Source organism: Fringilla coelebs (assembly GCF_963513975.1).
Source record: "Fringilla coelebs genome assembly, chromosome: 19".
In the NCBI taxonomy this organism is placed as follows: Eukaryota; Metazoa; Chordata; class Aves; order Passeriformes; family Fringillidae; genus Fringilla; species Fringilla coelebs.
Genome location: NC_140045.1, coordinates 351,946 through 368,112, shown reverse-complemented (window position 1 = coordinate 368,112; position 16,167 = coordinate 351,946). Strand labels below are relative to the sequence as shown.

General features: G+C 65.7%; 3 protein-coding genes across 8 annotated transcripts; 2 read left to right on the top strand and 1 right to left on the bottom strand.

Moving 5' to 3' along the window:
* Window positions 1–6,143: 6,143 nt before the first annotated feature.
* LOC311161108 (uncharacterized protein) lies at window positions 6,144–8,829 on the top strand. Its single transcript, XM_084218404.1, has 7 exons — window positions 6,144–6,462; window positions 6,631–6,714; window positions 6,800–6,888; window positions 7,151–7,336; window positions 7,495–7,632; window positions 7,791–7,983; window positions 8,285–8,829. The coding sequence occupies exons 1-7, from the start codon at window positions 6,258–6,260 to the stop codon at window positions 8,620–8,622; spliced, it is 1,233 nt and encodes a 410-aa protein (XP_084074530.1). The 5' UTR covers window positions 6,144–6,257; the 3' UTR covers window positions 8,623–8,829.
* Window positions 8,830–9,250: 421 nt separating this feature from the next.
* On the bottom strand, window positions 9,251–11,989 carry AFMID (arylformamidase). Of its 6 annotated transcripts, none has more exons than XM_084218432.1 (11): window positions 11,868–11,989; window positions 11,681–11,771; window positions 11,503–11,607; window positions 11,383–11,431; window positions 10,977–11,228; window positions 10,643–10,740; window positions 10,404–10,482; window positions 10,126–10,255; window positions 9,658–9,762; window positions 9,504–9,554; window positions 9,251–9,427 (listed from the first exon to the last, which is right to left on the bottom strand). In XM_084218432.1, the coding sequence occupies exons 1-10, from the start codon at window positions 11,943–11,945 to the stop codon at window positions 9,525–9,527; spliced, it is 1,017 nt and encodes a 338-aa protein (XP_084074558.1). In that variant the 5' UTR covers window positions 11,946–11,989; the 3' UTR covers window positions 9,251–9,427; window positions 9,504–9,524. The 6 variants fall into 6 exon arrangements, 5 of the variants coding, with proteins under 5 accessions (XP_084074558.1, XP_084074560.1, XP_084074561.1 ...); XM_084218434.1 differs by having other exon boundaries at window positions 9,251–9,554; window positions 10,977–11,049; window positions 11,128–11,228; XM_084218435.1 differs by having other exon boundaries at window positions 9,251–9,554; window positions 10,977–11,049; window positions 11,128–11,213.
* A 331-nt stretch (window positions 11,990–12,320) lies between these two features.
* On the top strand, window positions 12,321–15,153 carry TK1 (thymidine kinase 1). Its single transcript, XM_084218561.1, has 7 exons — window positions 12,321–12,393; window positions 12,669–12,700; window positions 12,783–12,896; window positions 12,975–13,068; window positions 13,373–13,462; window positions 13,547–13,666; window positions 13,776–15,153. The coding sequence occupies exons 1-7, from the start codon at window positions 12,328–12,330 to the stop codon at window positions 13,929–13,931; spliced, it is 672 nt and encodes a 223-aa protein (XP_084074687.1). The 5' UTR covers window positions 12,321–12,327; the 3' UTR covers window positions 13,932–15,153.
* The last annotated feature ends 1,014 nt before the right edge of the window (window positions 15,154–16,167 follow it).

The window sequence follows — 16,167 nt, the reverse complement described above, 5'->3', positions numbered from 1 at the left end:
CTTGGTGCCCACCGCTCTGCTGCCCAGCAGTTGGGTCCCAGCCGCCCGCTGCCCCCCTGGCCCTCCTCAGCACCCCCGGTGCTGCCTGCAGCGCTCAGGGCAGCCCTGCCACCCCGCGGATGGCAGGACGGGAGCTGTGGCACCCCGCTGAACTGAGGAGTGTTTACTGGAGAGGCAAAGTCATCGCTTCCAGTGGGGGATGAATCACCCCTGTCAGGAATTCTGCCCGGGGGCTTTTCTGTAAGAGCATGGAATTTCAACACTGGCCGCCCGTGCCCTCCCGGGTCCCCCCTTCTTGCACAACCTCTCGCCGGGGTTGCTGTTCCCAGCCCGGCCTTGTAGCCACAGCAGCCGCCGAGGAGCGCGGGCACGGGGGCTGGGGCACCGGGGTCCCTGCCCAGGGTCCCTGCCCAGAGCGCGACTTCGCAGCCCGTGCAGAGGAGACACGGCAGGGCCAGACGTAGCTGCCTCTGTCGCGAGTGGGTTCCCCGGGGCCGAGGGCTGCCCCGCTCAGCGCTGCGCTGTCGCCAGGCAGTGCTGCAGCGCGGAGCCTCCAGCTGCACTCGCACCCAGCAGCGGGGCAGAGAGGGGAGGTGGAGGGGGTCAGCTGCAGCGTGGGCTCCGATGGAGCATCTTCCCTCTGCCACGACCAGGCACATCCCACCCCCATCGGGACTGATGGTTCCTCAGGCTGAGAGCGGGGAATGCTGGCAGGGTGGAGGCATGAGGCTGCAGATGGAGGGGCAGCTCCTGGAAAACCCCTGCCAGCCGCCGCTGCCACCATCCTGGTGCTGTCCTGCTGTGGGGGGACACCACTGGCCCAGGGGCTGTCCCACCATGGGTCAGGCTACCAGAGAGAAGGCGAGAAGGGGCCAGAGCTTTCCCAGCAGACTGTGGTGACCCCGAGGAGCCCTGCAGCCACGCCGGGACTGGGGATTCTCTCAGTTTCAACACACAGTAGAAACTCTGTGAGAACTCAGTGAGAGCAGAGGTGTTTTTGGATAAGGGAAGCACACTCAGAGCAGGAAATGAAACATCACCTTTGAGACTTGTGGCTCCTCTCAGCCTGGCGCAGCACAGATGTGCTGTGCTGGCTCCCAAATCGTCCCACAGGTGAGGAGAGCAGAGCCAATGGCTGTGGGAGCCCAGAGACAAGCGCCCCACTTCCCAACATCTCCTTTCCTGGACACAGGGATGCCAGGAGCAGCCATTCTCAGGAGACCCTTTGCAATGGGAACCTGCTCCCTGCTACACTTGGGGCGTCCCTGTGTCCCCCGGGGATGGGGCAGCCCAGCAGGCCACAGGACCTGCAGTGTCCCTGTGCCAGTGACAGCCAGCACATTGGCCACCACGGCTTCAGCATGCCAGCCCTGCCCCTGTGGCTTCCAGCAGGAGGAAGCAGCAAATGCTTTCCCAGGAGCCTGGATGATTTTCCTGCCCCGCTTGGCATGCCTGAGGCTGCCCAGGGACACACAGCCCCCCACCCCAAGGCAGGGCAGGATCATCATCCCAGTTCAGAGCACCCAGGTGGGCGTGTGGGAAAGACCAGGACAAAGCACCTCAGCCATAGACAACTGCTTTATTTTTTGCTTTGCACTTTCTGCCATTCCTGGAAATGTGTGAAGCGGCTGCCCTTCCCTGGTGGGAAGCAGCCCCCTCGTCCCACTCAGCCCCTGTCCCTGTCCACCACGCCAGGATGTTGCACTCCCAGAGGGGCTCCCAGGACCCACAAGCCGAAGTCCCATGCACCAATATTGGGCAGCTCCATCCCAGCCCCACACATCAGCTCCAGGCTGATTTATACAAACTCAGTGCCTGGGGCTGATGGTGCCTCCTGCCAAACCTCATTAACGGCTGGCCCGGGAGAAGGCAAACAGCTCACGCAGCAACAAGGAAATCCTTGTTTAAGCATTTCTGCCCATGCAAGGCCCTTCACCCCAAACCCAGGGGAGAAGGAGGAAGACAAGGAGGTGAGGAGGAGGTGCAGGCTACAAGCCCCAAACTGGCACCACCCTGGCATTCAGGAGAACCAAGAAGAAGACACAAAGGGACATATCAGGGTCTGCACAGGGAGGGAGGCCCTAGGATGGGATGTGAGCCGGGGGAAGCGGGAACCTACATGGGCATGGTGGGGGCAGAGGGCTTCCACTGCACCGCAGAACCCTGTCTGCCCCTCCGTGCCCCCTGCTCCCGCCAACACCAGGTCCCCAACACAAGTGCTGGCCGTGGGTGCAGTGAGCTCCGGGCACGACGGGCGGCGTGGGAGGCTGTGGGAGCCAGAACCAGTGTCCCAGTCCACAGTGGGCACGGGACACCAGCACGGCTGGCCTGTGGACCCAGCACGGCGTGCTCCAGAGCAGCATCAATGACCTGCATCTGCCTGCCCCACGTGTGGCTCAGGATCTATTTCATCATCTGGAGAAAAGCATTTACTGCCAATAAACGGGCTAATTAATTCTCCTCAAAGACCTCTCAATTATTCATCTCGGGCCACAGAGAAAACAATTAGAGCACTTACCTCAGCCCTGGCTGAGCCAGTGCAGCAGCTGGTGGCAGGCAGGGCAGGGCGGGGACGGCCCGGCACGGCTCTCGGCACGGACCCCCGGTGCCCAGCCATGCCCGCGTTTGCCCACCCGGCCGGGGCGTCCCGCGGAGCGCTGGAGCAGGGATGTGGAGCCGCCACAGCCACCAGCCTTTAGCCGTGACGGGCTCCAGCGCTCTCCCAGGGCGCCCCGGAGCTCCCCCAGCTCAAGGCTCTCGCAGGGACCCCCGGCTGCTCCCTCCACACAGCTCCCGGGGTACCCCGGGCACAGGGGCTTTCTCCCCGACGGTTCTCCGGCTCCTTGGCCCTTGGGATGTCCCATGTGCTGCGCAGAACAGGCCCTGTTCAGGTGCACCCTGAGAAGGGAAACCCTCGGCACGGGGTTGGGCTGGGGGGGCCGTTCCCGGCCCGGCCGGAGCCCACGAGGGCAGCGGCCGCGACCGCCCCGGAGCCCGGCCGGTCCCGGTGCCCGGCGGGTCAGGCCGGCCCCGCACTGGCGGCGCCGGGGCCCCGGGGAGCGGGGCCATCGCCGCCCCGGGCCTGGCGGGCAGAGTCCCCGGAGGCGCCGAGCCGGGCCGGGCGGGCAGAGCCCGGCGAGTCCCGGGCTCGGAGCCGCCGGTGGGGCGGGCAGCGCGGCCGGCCGGGCCGGGAAGGGTTAAGGGCGGCCGGCGCCCCCCCGGCGCGGAGGCCGGGCCTGTCGGGAAGCCGGGATCTCTGCGGCGGTTTTACTGGAAAAGTCGCTGCCGGCGGAGGGGGGGCACCCGCGGCCTCGCAGGCTGGGGACGGGGCACCGGCCGGGACCCCGCGGCCACCGGGCTCCGGCGGCGGCCCGCGGGGCCCGACCGAGGCTCCCCGGGCAGCCCGCGGCTCCCGCACCGGGCACGGCTCCGGCAGCCCCGGGACCGTGTCCGTCGGGGGTCTGTCCCGGGCCGAAGCTCGGCCACTGCCGCAGCTCGGGACATGTCACCGGCACCCCGGCAGGGTCCCGGTCCCGGGTGCCCGACCCGACCCCGCTGAGTCTGGAGCCAGCGCTCCCGGTGCTCCCGGGCATCGCCCGCCGTTCCCGGCAGCAGGAAAGTGCTCGGTTCCGTGGCTCGGGTCCCTCGAGGGCGATGCACGGCGGCTGCCTCGGCCCGGGTGGGAGCGGGGCCCTCCGGAACGGGCAGGGCCGGTGCCGCCGCGCCGGGACGAGCCGCGGAGCCCAAAGGGCGGACAGGCTGAGCAGCACGGGCAGTGTGGCCGCGGGGCTGAGGCAGCCCGAAAAGCACGCCGAGCTCACGGTGAACGTGTTGTGGTCACTGCCAGCCCTGAGCCAGCCCTGGGCACTCCGCACGAGACCCCCGGGGCATTGTCTGGCCACTGACAGCTCCCTGGCCGCAGCTGTGCTCTGCTTGGGAGGCTGAGCGCCCGCTGCCAGCCTGTCCCAGGGCAGCCAGGTGTGTGTGCCAGGGGCAGAGGGCTCAGCCCCAGCCTGGTGATGCCCCGGGAGCTACAGCACCGTGCTCCCCCATCCCACAGCCCCTCCTGCAGCCGGGATGCGCCAGGCTCAGCCCTGGAGACGTGCAGATCCAGCGGCTGGGGCTGGCAGGCTGGGATGGGGCTGCCAGTGGGGCTGGTAGCAGGGGGGCCCAGCTCCGGGAATCGGCCCCAGTGGTTGCCAGGCCTGTGGTAGGGAGGGGGGAAACCCGATCCTCCGCGGTGGGATCTGGGCTCCACTCCCGGCTCCCCAGCCAGGCCTCAGCTGCTAATTTTAGCCCTGGGGAGGCACAACTGGAGCAGGAGCTGAGCCCAGCGGGGCAGGGGCTTAGCCCACCACAGGAGCTGGTGTGGGCAGGTGGTGACTGCAGTCCTGCGGTGCACTGTGGTCCTGGGTGAGCCCCCTGCTAGTCCCCAGGTGCCAGCCAAGCCCCTGGCTGGCACTGCCACCCACTGTCCAGCTCCTGTGGTGTCCATCCAGCCGCTCCACGTAAGGCCACAAGCGCTTCCATGGTGCTGGTGTGGCCCTGCTGTGGCTCTGCTGGGTGCTGGTAGCAAGGGGGGACCCCAAGGCAGGTCCCAGATGAATTCCAGGGAAAGGCGCAGGGCTGAAGGACGAGGGGCTCTGTGGAAGACACCCAGCCACGCTGCACAGTCCTGCAGAAGCTGCGGCTGCTGCCCAGTGAAGGAGCCCCTGCTCGGCTGCGGACCCTGACTGGGCTGGGGGGGCTGCCCAGAGCAGAGCCCTGAGCTGCCCTTCAGCTTTGGGCGCACCAGGGCAATTAACCAGCCCGTCAGGGGCCACGGGAGTGGATGGGTGAGTCTGGGAAAGCCATGCTGAGGGGTGCTTCAGCCATCCAGCATTTCCAGGCAGACAAAGCGGCTCCAAAGGCTGCCCTGCCCTACAGCAGCCGCCCCAGGTGGAGGGGGGATCCCTGCCCTGGGGCCCCACAGCTGCTGCTCCCCCAGCCCTTCACCTGCGGCGTGACCGGCTGCACTGCCCAGCGCTTACTGGAAGAGGAAGCTGCCGGGAAGGCGGTGTGTGTGGCGGGGCAGCTTTGGGGAGGCTCGGCTGGGCTCAGCAGCCGGCGCAGCTCAGCTGTCCGTGCTCCCAGGTCCAGGGCCAGTAACGGGAAGCGTCTGCTCTCAGTGACGGTAAATCAGATCGGGGAGATTAGAGGCCTTTTTGCCTAATCATGAGCAGCTTGAAGTTGGAGGACAAGTTCCTGGAACAAAGAGGAAATGGAGGCAGTAAATAAAGAAAAACTGTTAACATGTGGCCCTGCGTGTGAAAAACGTCTCATGAAGGACTGTTTATGGCTCACTCATCTGCGGGGCTGACAGCATGGGGGGCGACGGGCAATAGTGAGGGAGGGGGTTCATGGACAGGGGCACAGGCAGGGGGATGGGCAGAGTGGGCACCAGCGGAGCAGTTGCAGGGGGCTCAGGATAAGGGACCTGGAGTGCCCAAGGCTGGGGGGGCACATGGCAGAGGGAGGGAAAAGGCAGCAGCATGGCACAGGTGGCTGGAGCACGCAGCACCCACAGGAGGGCAGGGGCTGAGGGGAAGAGGCACCTTAGTGCACCTGCCCTACTGGTCCCCTGCAAACGCCGGGAGAGGTGCTGGGTGCTGCAGAGTGGTGCCCCCCGTGCTGCGAGCAGGGAGTGTGGTCCGGCTAGTCCAGCCCAGCGCGGGGAGGCGATGGGGTCTGCCACTGCTTTGGACACACGCCCTCCTGCCGAGGGGCAGTGGGGATTTCTGCCAAGAGGCTGGTGGGTCCCCTTAGAGCAGGCAGAGCGCCGAGATCAGTGAAGCTGCCCGGAGATCCCAGAGCACCGCTGCAGCGCCAGCCCACCCGCGGTGCCATCGCGCTGCGCGGCGGCTGCGGCGGGCCAGACGCAGCCAGAGCCGGAGCAGCTCCCAGCGCCCAGACGGCCCCGGGGCAGCCTCGCTGGCAGCGGGGCGGGAGCGATTCCTGCTCAGCCATGGAAAGAGGATCCTCCTGCGCTCCCTCCCTCGGACACCCAGGATGGGGAGGGGCAGTGCCGGGTCGGAGCAGCCCCCACCCTCCCGTGTGAGGTGCGGACGGAGCGAAGGGGCTCGTGGGGCCGGCGCTCCGCGGCAGGAGCGGAAGGCGCGCGGTGCCCCGCAGGAGCCGCTGCCCCGATCCCGCCCCGTGTTCCCGGGAAGGGCGATCCCGCCTCCGCCCGGGAGCCCTTGCGGGGGGCGGTCCCGGCCATGCGGGCGGTGCTGCGGCGGGGGTGGCTGCCCGGGCCCAGGGGGGTCCCCGGGGGGAGGCAGCCGCGGGGTCCCGCCGCGGCCCCGCCGCTTGTCGTGGACCTGCGGAGCGACACGGTGACCCGGCCGTGCGCGGCGATGCGCCGGGCCATGGCCCGCGCCGTCGTGGGCGACGACGACTACGGGGAGGACCCGGCGGTGAACGGTGGGCGGGGGAAACGGGCCTCCGGGGGTCCCTGCCTGCCGGCCCCGACCTGGGGGCAGCGGGATGGGGGGCCCGGAGCCGGACTGCGGGGAGAGCCGGGACCTGTGGGGGCCCCAAGCTCCTGGGACCGGCCAGCGCCAGCCCCCCAGGATGACCGTGTCCCCGCAGAGCTGCAGCGCCGGGCCGCGGCGACTCTGGGGACGGAATCGGCTCTGTTCGTGCCCACGGCCACCATGGCCAACCTCATCGCCGGTGAGTCCGGGGCTGCTCTCACCGTGCCCCCAGGCTGTTGCGTGCTGCTCTTGGCCCCCTCTCTCATGGCCCTTCTCTCTCCCAGTGATGTGCCACTGCCAGCGCAGGGGAGCTCAGCTCTTCCTGGGCCAGGACGCCCACCTGCACGTCTACGAGCACGGCGGGGTCGCGCAGGTGAGCGCGGCGGCAGTGGCGGTGGCAGCGGTGACGCTGGTGGCGGTGCCGGAGGGCGGCTGCGTGCTGCCCTCCTCTGGCTGCCAGGGCCCGGCCAGGCAGAGGATCCGCTCCAGGACATCCCCTGGATCACTGTCCCGAGCCACGGGCTGCAGCACGAGTGGGGGCTGTACACACCCGATGGAGGGCACAGAGGGCTGGAGCCCCCGTGCACCACCACTGTCCCCTGTCAGCTCCGTGCTCTCCCCTGCCCTGGGCACAGGTCGCCGGTGTGCACTCCCAGGCTCTGCCAGATCTACCGAATGGCACATTCGACCTGGAGCAGCTGGAGCTGACCATCCGTGAGGCCCACGGCAGCCAGTACCACCCGCGGCCTGAGCTCATCTGTCTGGAGAACACGCACAGCTCGGCGGGCGGCCGGGCACTGCCCCTCACCTATCTCAGGCAGGTGGGAGCCCACAGACGGTGCTGGCACAATCCTGCCTGGCGTGGGCAGCTGGGCCCTGCACAATGGCACTGTGGTGACACTGGAGCTCAGAGATGGCTCGTGGTGGCACTAGATGCCCCAGGGGTCCCTCCCAAACCAGCTGTCCTCCTGACTCCCAGGTCCGTGGGCTCGCAGACCATTACGGGCTGCGGGTGCACATGGACGGCGCACGACTGATGAATGCAGCAGTGGCCCAGGGTGTGGAGCCAGCTCAGATTGCCCAGCACTGTGACTCTGTGTCCCTCTGCTTCTCCAAGGTCTGCTTGTGTGGGGAGGGATCCACAGGGCTGGCAGGGGCCAGCACAAGCCGGAGCCTGCCCCTTGTTTGCAGGTGTTGGGCTAAGAGCACCCCAGGCAGGCTGGGAGGGGCAGCTGCCCCGGGACAGCTGGAGTGACCCCGCTGGTGGCTCTGCAGGGCCTGGGCGCCCCGGCGGGCGCGGTGCTGGCGGGGTGCAGGCAGTTTGTGGCCGAGGCCTGGCGTGTGAGGAAGCTGCTGGGCGGGGGCATGCGGCAGGCGGGCGTGCTGGCGGCCGCCGCCCGCCTCGGGCTGCAGCACGCCGAGGCCACGCTGCGCAGGGACCACGAGCACGCCCGGCGCTTTGCCGAAGGTACCTCAGGGCCCCGAGTGTGCTGGGCTGTAACGGCACGCCTGGCACTGCCTGGCAGCACCCCCGAACTGGTGGCTGGGGCACCATCCCTGGATGGCCACACTGGGTCTCCAGCCAGGTGAGGATGCTGCTGGGATCCTCACCTGGCTGGAGTGCCAGGATCATGCCATGACGGTCCCCATGCTGTGCTCAGTGACCCTGGTACCACATGGGGGGACAAAGGGCTCTCCTTCATCCAGAACCTGGGGCAGGGAGCCTCTTCCAGGTAGCAGTGGGCTTGCACGGCCTCGGCCTCCCACAGGTATCCACGCGCTGGACTCTCCCCTCTGCTCCGTCAACCTGGCAGCAGTGGAGACCAACATTGTGATGGTGGATGTCCAGGGGGCCTGGCCGTCCCCCGCCGAGCTCTGCGACCGCCTGCGCGCCGTCAGCGAGGAGGAGGAGGCTGAGACCGGGCGGGCTGTCAGCGTCCTGCTGTTCCCCTGGTCGGCACGGACCCTGCGCGCCGTCTGGCACCGCGACATCTCCGCCCGGGACACCGAGCTCGCCAGGAGAAAGCTGGAGTTTGTGGCCAGGAAGTGCCAGGAGGAGTTGGCCTTGGGACTGCATCCAGCGCCTCCAGGCACAGGGGGAGCCTGAGCGTCCTGCCAGCCCCGCAGCTGCAGCAGTTAGGCAGCCCAGAGCGAGGAGTGGGACCAGCCCCTTTGTGCTCCAGATGTGTGCCCAGCCATCTGAAACTTGACATCAGCCCTCACAGGCAGCCTGACAAACCAATGTGGGCCCAGCCTAGCGGAGACCCCAGCCTTTGAGGCAGTCTGTGCACAAAATAAACACCTTTTGGTGGTACTGTAGCTGTGCAGGGTGTTTTCTCTCAAATGTGCTCTTTTCCTTGCTCTGCATCAGGGACATCATCACAGCCAAGGTCCCTGTGGAAGGACAGTTGCTCCTGAGGACATGGAACCATCTCAGCCACAGGGTCGCTGCACAGCAATGCCAAGGTTTGTGTCCGGCCAGGACTGTCCCAGGAGCATGAGCCCAGCCTGGCCCAGATGGCTGTGGCACTCCCATTCATAGAGGTTTATGTCATTCAGTCCCAGAGCAGCAGGTGGGCTCCCCAGGCTTCCCTGTCATGTTCTGGGTCAGCAAGTCCCAGAACTCTGCACTGGAAGAAGGGATTCTCTCAGCAGCAGTTGCTTTGGGTGTGCTCTACTGGATCCCTGGGAAGCACTACCCCAGGCAGCAGTAATTCCCATTTTATTTTGTATTGCCAATGTGCAGTTTAAAGGACACTGAGGGAACAAACTTCATGATCCAGCTGCCCAGTCAGAGCCTTGCAGCCCTCAGTTCCCTCTGCTCCAGCAGGCAGAGCACCGCAGGGAAGGGGCACCAGCCTAGGCTGGGCTGAGCAGAGAGGGCATGGTGTGGGTCTGAGACAGCCGTGGCCCTGCATTAGACCGAGGAGGCAGCAGGCAGGGGGATGCCAGATGCCCGTTGCCAGAACACAGGGCCATAGTCCCCACCTCTTTACTCCTGAGGTGCCATCATGCTCTTGAAATCATGTTCAGAATCACCTGGGATGAGGAACCAAACCCTGTGAAAAGCCCCTGACCCTGCACCTCCCCGCAGGGAGGTGGCAGCCCACCTGATCCACCTTGGCACAGCGCTCCTGCCTACCTGAGTGAGGACATAGCTGTCCTCTGACAGCCTCTCGATGACATCAAAGTGATCCACACCAGCCAGATCCAGCACAGAGACAGACCAGCCTGCTGCACGCAGGGCCTGCGGAGAGAACGGCGTGCAGGATGGACGCCAAGCTCCACCTGCCCTGGACAAGGGGCAGCAATAATGTCCTGGCCAGGACTGGTGTCCTCCAGTGAACCAGAAACTGCTCTGGATCAGCACAGAAGCTCTTCCTCCCGGCTGGGTAAGTTGGTGAGGGCTGCCTGCAGCAGTGTCCCCACCAGAGCTGAGCAGGGTGCTGCTGGTGCTCACCTGGCTTTAGTCGTGCAACTGCCTGGTGCTCACCTGGCCATGTCCTGTGACTGCCTGGCCATGTCCTGTGTCTGCCTGGTGCTCACCTGGCCATGTCCTGTGTCTGCCTGGTGCTCACCTGGCCATGTCCTGTGACTGCCTGGTGCTCACCTGGCTGTATTCCTGGGACTGCCTGCGAAACTCTGGGGAGTCATGCTGGGCCACAGCCACGAGCACCTCACAGGCTGCTGGCACTGCCGGGGTGACATGTCTCATGGGGCTGTTCCTCTGGGCCACCTCCCTGCAGGAGTCACGCCGGTGGCAGCTGATGCAGCCCTCGCTCTGTGCCATCAGCTGCACTCCCCAGCTAGGCAGGCACAGGGGCAGAGTGGCTGCAGAGCCACTGACACCCCCTGCCCGTGCTCTGTCCCCACAGCCTGTGAGCTCACCGGCTCATGTTCAGAGCATCGTTCACGTAGGTGTGCAGGATGGGCTCCAGGTCATACAGGCCGCTCACCAGCACCGCTCCTGGGGGCAGAGGAGGAGCTGCACGTGAGGAGCTGCAGCCTGGATGGCTCCCACAGCCCTGGGACCTCATAATCAGTTAGCGTAATCAGCCCTGCAGCCTTGTCCCAGTTGTGGAGACCAGTTCTCCTCCCGACCGTGTTCTGGGATGTGGCAACGCTACCTTTGATATCTGGCACCACTTGGAATTCCGTCCAGTCTGTGGACAGCACCATGGCTGCCAGGTGGGCCCCTGCCGAGTGTCCGCACAGGTAAATGCCTCTGGAAGGAGGGAGCGACTGAGAGGGACACCTGGGGACACCTAGGGACACCTAGGCACGCTTTGCTCCGTGCAGAGGAGGTGGCACAGTCTGACTGCGTCAGTTTCCCGATCCATCAGCCACTGCCTTGTGCAGTGACAGGGGATTGTGGCCACGGGCACTGCCCAGTGCTTGGACCGAGGTGCCAAAGCCCCCCAGCCACTCCCACAGACCAACCCTGAGCCGGGAGCTGCCCACCTGATCCTGGGGTAGTGCTCCACCAGGAAGACGAGGCTGCGGCGCACCTGCCGCACCATGGTGTCCATGTGGCCTGAGCAGAGGACAAAGGGCAGGGCTGGAGGGCGCTGGGCTACGCAGGGAGCTGCAGCCTCTGCAGGGCAGCACCTACCTTTAGGGGCTATGTCGTACCCCACAGCCACCACTGCCACCCCCTGCGACACCAGCGGGGGGGCTGCAAACCCCGAGTCGTCCTTACTGGGGAGAGAGATGCTGACAGGCTGTGGGAGCCGGGGGCTGCAGGGCCAGCTGCGGACTGGCCACACCCGTGTCCCCAGAGCAAGCCGCAGTGTCAGGAGAAGGGGTCAGCGAGAGTTGATTGGGGGGGTCCCTTCCCCAGGAACCCCCCACCTCCAGCCCAGCTCACCTCATGCACTGCCAGTATCCGCCGTGGATGTAGACCAGAGCCGGGAAGGCTGCACAGGACAGCGCGGGTGAGCCGTGTGTCCGCCCTGCCCGCTCCCGTCCCCGCCACCCCGCCACTCACTTTCAGAAGGCTCCGTGGGAAGGTAGATGTCCAGCTTCTCCCCGTCCCCGTCGCCGTAGGGCACGTGCAGCAAGGTCTGCCCGCTGGCCCGGGCCCGCTCGGTTCCTGCGGGGGGGGAGGCGGTGGAGCACGGCGGTGGCACCGAGCGCAGCCCCCGTTCCGGCGCCGCGATGCCCACCTGCCGCCGTCACCGCGAGGTGGGCGTCGATGATGGTGTCCCGGTCCAGGCGGGGGGACCAGCGACTGGGAGAGTAATGGTCCTCCAGCGCCTGCGGGGAGGCGGCGGGGCAGCGGCGGGGCCACGCCAACACCCCCGGCCGGCGGCCTGGACGAGACCCCCGCCCTGCCCTGCCCCGGGGCCGTACCTCCGCGGACATATCCCGCCACCCGCCCATCGTGGGGCCGCTCCCGGTGCCGATCCCAATCCCGCTCCCGGTGCCCATCCCGATCCCGTTCCCGGTGCCGTTCCTGGGCCGCCTGCCCGCGAGGGGCGGGGCCTCAGCGGGGGGCGTGGCGGGCGCGCTCCCATTGGCCGTCCCGGAGGAGAGGCCCGAGTCCGGGGCGGGGCCAGACCGTGGAGGCGAGGCCAGAGCCTGGGGGCAGGGCCGCCTCCCATTGGCCGCTGGGGATCGGGAGGGCGGAGCCAGCGGCAGAGGAAAATAAAAATTTTGGCGCCCTTGACTCTCATTGGGCAACGTTTCCGCGCGGCGGAGCAGACCCTTTCGCGATTGGCTAACGCTGCGGCGCGTGGGGGAGAGGCCTCCTCCGATTGGCCTACGGGCCCGCACCGGATCGGCGCGCGCGGGCTCGGGCCGGCAGTCCGCCATGAACTGCCTGACGGTGCCCGGTGTCCACCCCGGCTCCCCCAGCCGGCCCCGCGGGCAGATCCAGGTACGGGGTCGCCCCGGGGCACGGGCGGGGGGGTAGGTACAGGTGCCACCCTGGGGCACCGGTGTGGGAGCAGATGCAGGTACGGCAACGCTCCCGGGCATCGAGCTGGGGGCAGATACGAGCACGGTGCTGCCCCGGGCACGGTACTGTCCTGGGCACGGGCCGGGGGCAGGTATAGGTGCCGCGCCGGGCTAAAGGGGCTGCCGGGACCCCCGACGGGGTGAGGCCGGGGCTGCCCGCTGGCCGCCGTTCTGAGCGCTCCGTTCCGCCCGCAGGTGATCTTCGGGCCCATGTTCTCCGGGAAGAGGTAGGCGCGGAGCGGGGGGCGCAGGGCGGGAGGGCGGCGGGCCGGGGCTGGGGCCGGGGCCCGCTGACACCGTGTCTTGCAGCACGGAGCTCATGCGACGAGTGCGGCGGTTCCAGCTCGCCCAGTACCGGTGCCTGCTGGTGAAGTACGCCAAGGACACGCGCTACAGCTCCTCCGGGGTCTCCACGCACGACAAGTGAGCTCCCGGGGCAGGAGGACTCCCCGCTTCCCGGGGCTGCCTGGCCTGCCCGGCTCACTCCCTCCCTGCCCGCAGGAGCACCATGGAGGCCCTGCCCGCCGGGCTCCTCCGGGACGTTTACCAGGAGGCGCTGGGTGCCGCCGTCATCGGCATCGATGAGGGCCAGTTCGTAAGTGCACGGCTGGGCCGGGTGTGCTGGGCTCCGCGGGACACCCTCCCTGTGCAGGGCAGGGTCTGTGTCCTTTGCAGGAGAGGGTGGGGTAATGCCCTGGGCTGTTTGGTCCATGTGCTTACAGTGAAAGCCTCCTTCCCTACAGTCCCTGCAGACAGGACGGGACTGCAGCCCCTTTCACAGACAGGGCACGTGGCTCTGACTTTCTTTGTTCCTGGTGCTGCTGTCTGGGCACGCACTGTGGGATCTGGAGCCAAGTGCTGCCCCCGTCCTTCTTTACCATGTGCCTTTGCCCCTCCAGTTCCCAGACATTGTGGAGTTCTGCGAGACAATGGCCAACACTGGGAAAACAGTCATTGTTGCTGCTCTGGATGGGACCTTCCAGAGAAAGGTTAAACACTCACTTTGGTACTGCAGCTGCGTTGGGACCCTTGTGGAACCCACCCAGCAGCATCTGCCGTGCTGTCTCACACAGGCCTTTGGGAGCATCCTGAACCTGGTGCCACTGGCAGAGAGCGTGGTGAAGCTGAACGCTGTGTGCATGGAGTGCTTCCGGGAGGCCTCCTACACCAAGAGGCTGGGAGCAGAGCGGGAGGTGAGTGGCCTTGGAACAGAAACTGTTTCACTTTTCCAGTCCTGCTGGTACAGAGAGACTCCCCGCAGGGAGCTGGGCTCTGCAGTCACTCCCCAAACTTCCCTGCCAGGTTGAAGTGATTGGGGGAGCTGACAAGTACCACTCCGTGTGCCGCGCCTGCTACTTCCGCCTGCGACCGCAGCAGGGTGGGACAGAGAACAAGGAGAACGTGCCCCTGGGCCTGAGGCAGCTGGAGACAGCTGCCCCTCGCAAGATCTTCACTTGACTGCTGGGACAGTGGAGGGGAAGGGAGCTCGGTGCTGTGGCTCACAGGCCCCTCTGTACCTTAACAAACTGTTCAGTGCCTCAGCCCTCCCCGCCCAAGCTCCCCACGCCACGCACCACAACTGAGGATCCACCACGCCTGATGCTGGCGGAAGCTGAAGCACAAGCCTGGCTAGAGTGAGTTCCCATCTCAGGACGAGGAGAGAGACCAGCACAGTCACTGGTGCTGCCACACACAGGCCCTGGGGCACTGCACGTGGAGCCTGGCTGCAGCACTGCCACCGCTCACTGTGGCCCTGGCCAGCTCTCCCAGGGCTCTAAGTGTGCTCAGGCTGGCGCCAGTGCTGCTTCTGCTGCCTGTGAATGCAGCCCTTCTCTCTTGTGCACTGTTGCTAAATTCCAGCTTTCTCAAGACATTGTACAGCCATTCGTATTTTTAATGCAATTTTTAACTTCCTTCCTTAACAGTCTGAGGTAACGTGTCCCTTGTCACAGAGCTGTGACACGGCTTTTAAACTGACACACACGTCAGCCCAGCCCTGGGCAGGCCCCCAGCCTCTCTGCCAGCCTGCTCAGTGGTGTCAATTATTGTTGAAACAGGGGGTGAAGGAGGCCTGGCAGCTGACTCCTCTGAGGTGCTGAGCCTCAAAGGGCTGGCTGTGTTCTAGCAGGCTGTGACAGACTCGTTTGGAGATGGTCCCAGGAAGAGCCTCCTTCAAATTCAGGGCAGTTTTTCTCAGGTTCAAGGCTGGTGCTGCCACTTTGGTGCTATGTTACCTGTTTGGAGGCTCAGAGTTTCATCTACCAAGATCTGGACAATTATTCCAGGGGCTCTCCTGAGGAGCTGCTTCTCCAGTCTAGTCATGTCTCTTGCTTTCTCCTCAACCTTCCAAAATTCTTGAGGCTGACTGAAGGATCCTCTTCCCTCTTTGTTAGACTCAGATTCTGGAAGGTTATTGTTTCCTTATTGCCTGCAAAAGTGTTTTTTTCCTGGAAGTGTTTTTTTCAAGCATCCACAGGCTCCAAGCAGTAGCTCTTTGTTCTGGCCAGGCCAGATCTCTGCATCTGAGTCCAGGGCTGCTGTTTGCCTGTGCCCTGGAAGGCTCCAAGAGCTGCCTGAACGCCCCCCTGCTGCCCCCATGTTACAGGTGATAATTACTGTATTCACAAGCACTTGACTACCAGGCCTGGGCTTTTCCCCCAGGGCTGGGGAAGGCTCTGCTGCTGCTTTAGGTTAATAAATAATTTAATGAACCTCCGTGTGTATTTTTTACCAGAGCATTCTGCTAAGTCTTCCTGGCAGTGACCAGTGAGACTGCATGGGCTGGTCACAGGGTGGGAGGGCTGCTCACAGGCCTGGGGTTGGAGCTCTGCTCAGACCAGGGAGCATGAGGAGGGTGGCCTAAAAATAGGCACCAGCATGAGTGTGCTGTTTGCAGCACAGCAGTTGGCAGGGGCTGCACTGCCCCACCTGACACCCCGAGCCCTGGAGGGGCAGAAGGCAGGAGCCTTTTCTGCTTCCCTGAGACAAAAGGCACGTGGTGGCTCACATGGTGGCTTGGTGAAAAAGTTTATTCCAACCCTACAGTGACAACTACTTGAATGCTGGCCCCAGCAGGGATGGCCCACACGGCTGCTGGGAACAGCTTTACCACAGCACAGCAGCAAACACAACCTGAGACAAGGGCCCACGGGCTCCTGGTGTGGCTGGAGTGCAGGCAGGAGCCGCGGGCAGGGTGCAGGAGCTCAGCCTCGCGGCAGCACTCGGGCAGGCACACAAGGGAAAGAAAGTGCTCCAGGACGTCCTCAGCCATGGCTCTGCTGAGGGATCTCAGTGCTCACCACTCCCACAGACCCCAAACCGCATCATCCAAGCACCAGCAGCTCTAGTGCAGGCTGGGGGAAGGCACAGCACAGCGTTAGAGAAGGGAAGAGGGGGCTTTGGCAAGAGCTGGCCCAGAAGCAGCCACGGGGGGGAAGGCACAGGAAGGCAGAGCTGGGCCCGGCTGTGCTGCAGCAGCGAGAGATGGCCCTGGGGGAACGCAGCCAGCAGGGCTGAAAGGCACTGGAGACAGGACGGGCCAGGGCAGCAGTCACAGGGGCAGAGCCTGGCCAGGGTTGGGGCGTGAACCGAGCCCACCACCAAGGCAGCACAGCAAAAGCAGAGTCTGGTACGTGCCGGGGCTGCCCGCACACCCAACCTCCTGCAGCTGCACTGCTCACCCAGCAGCTGCCAA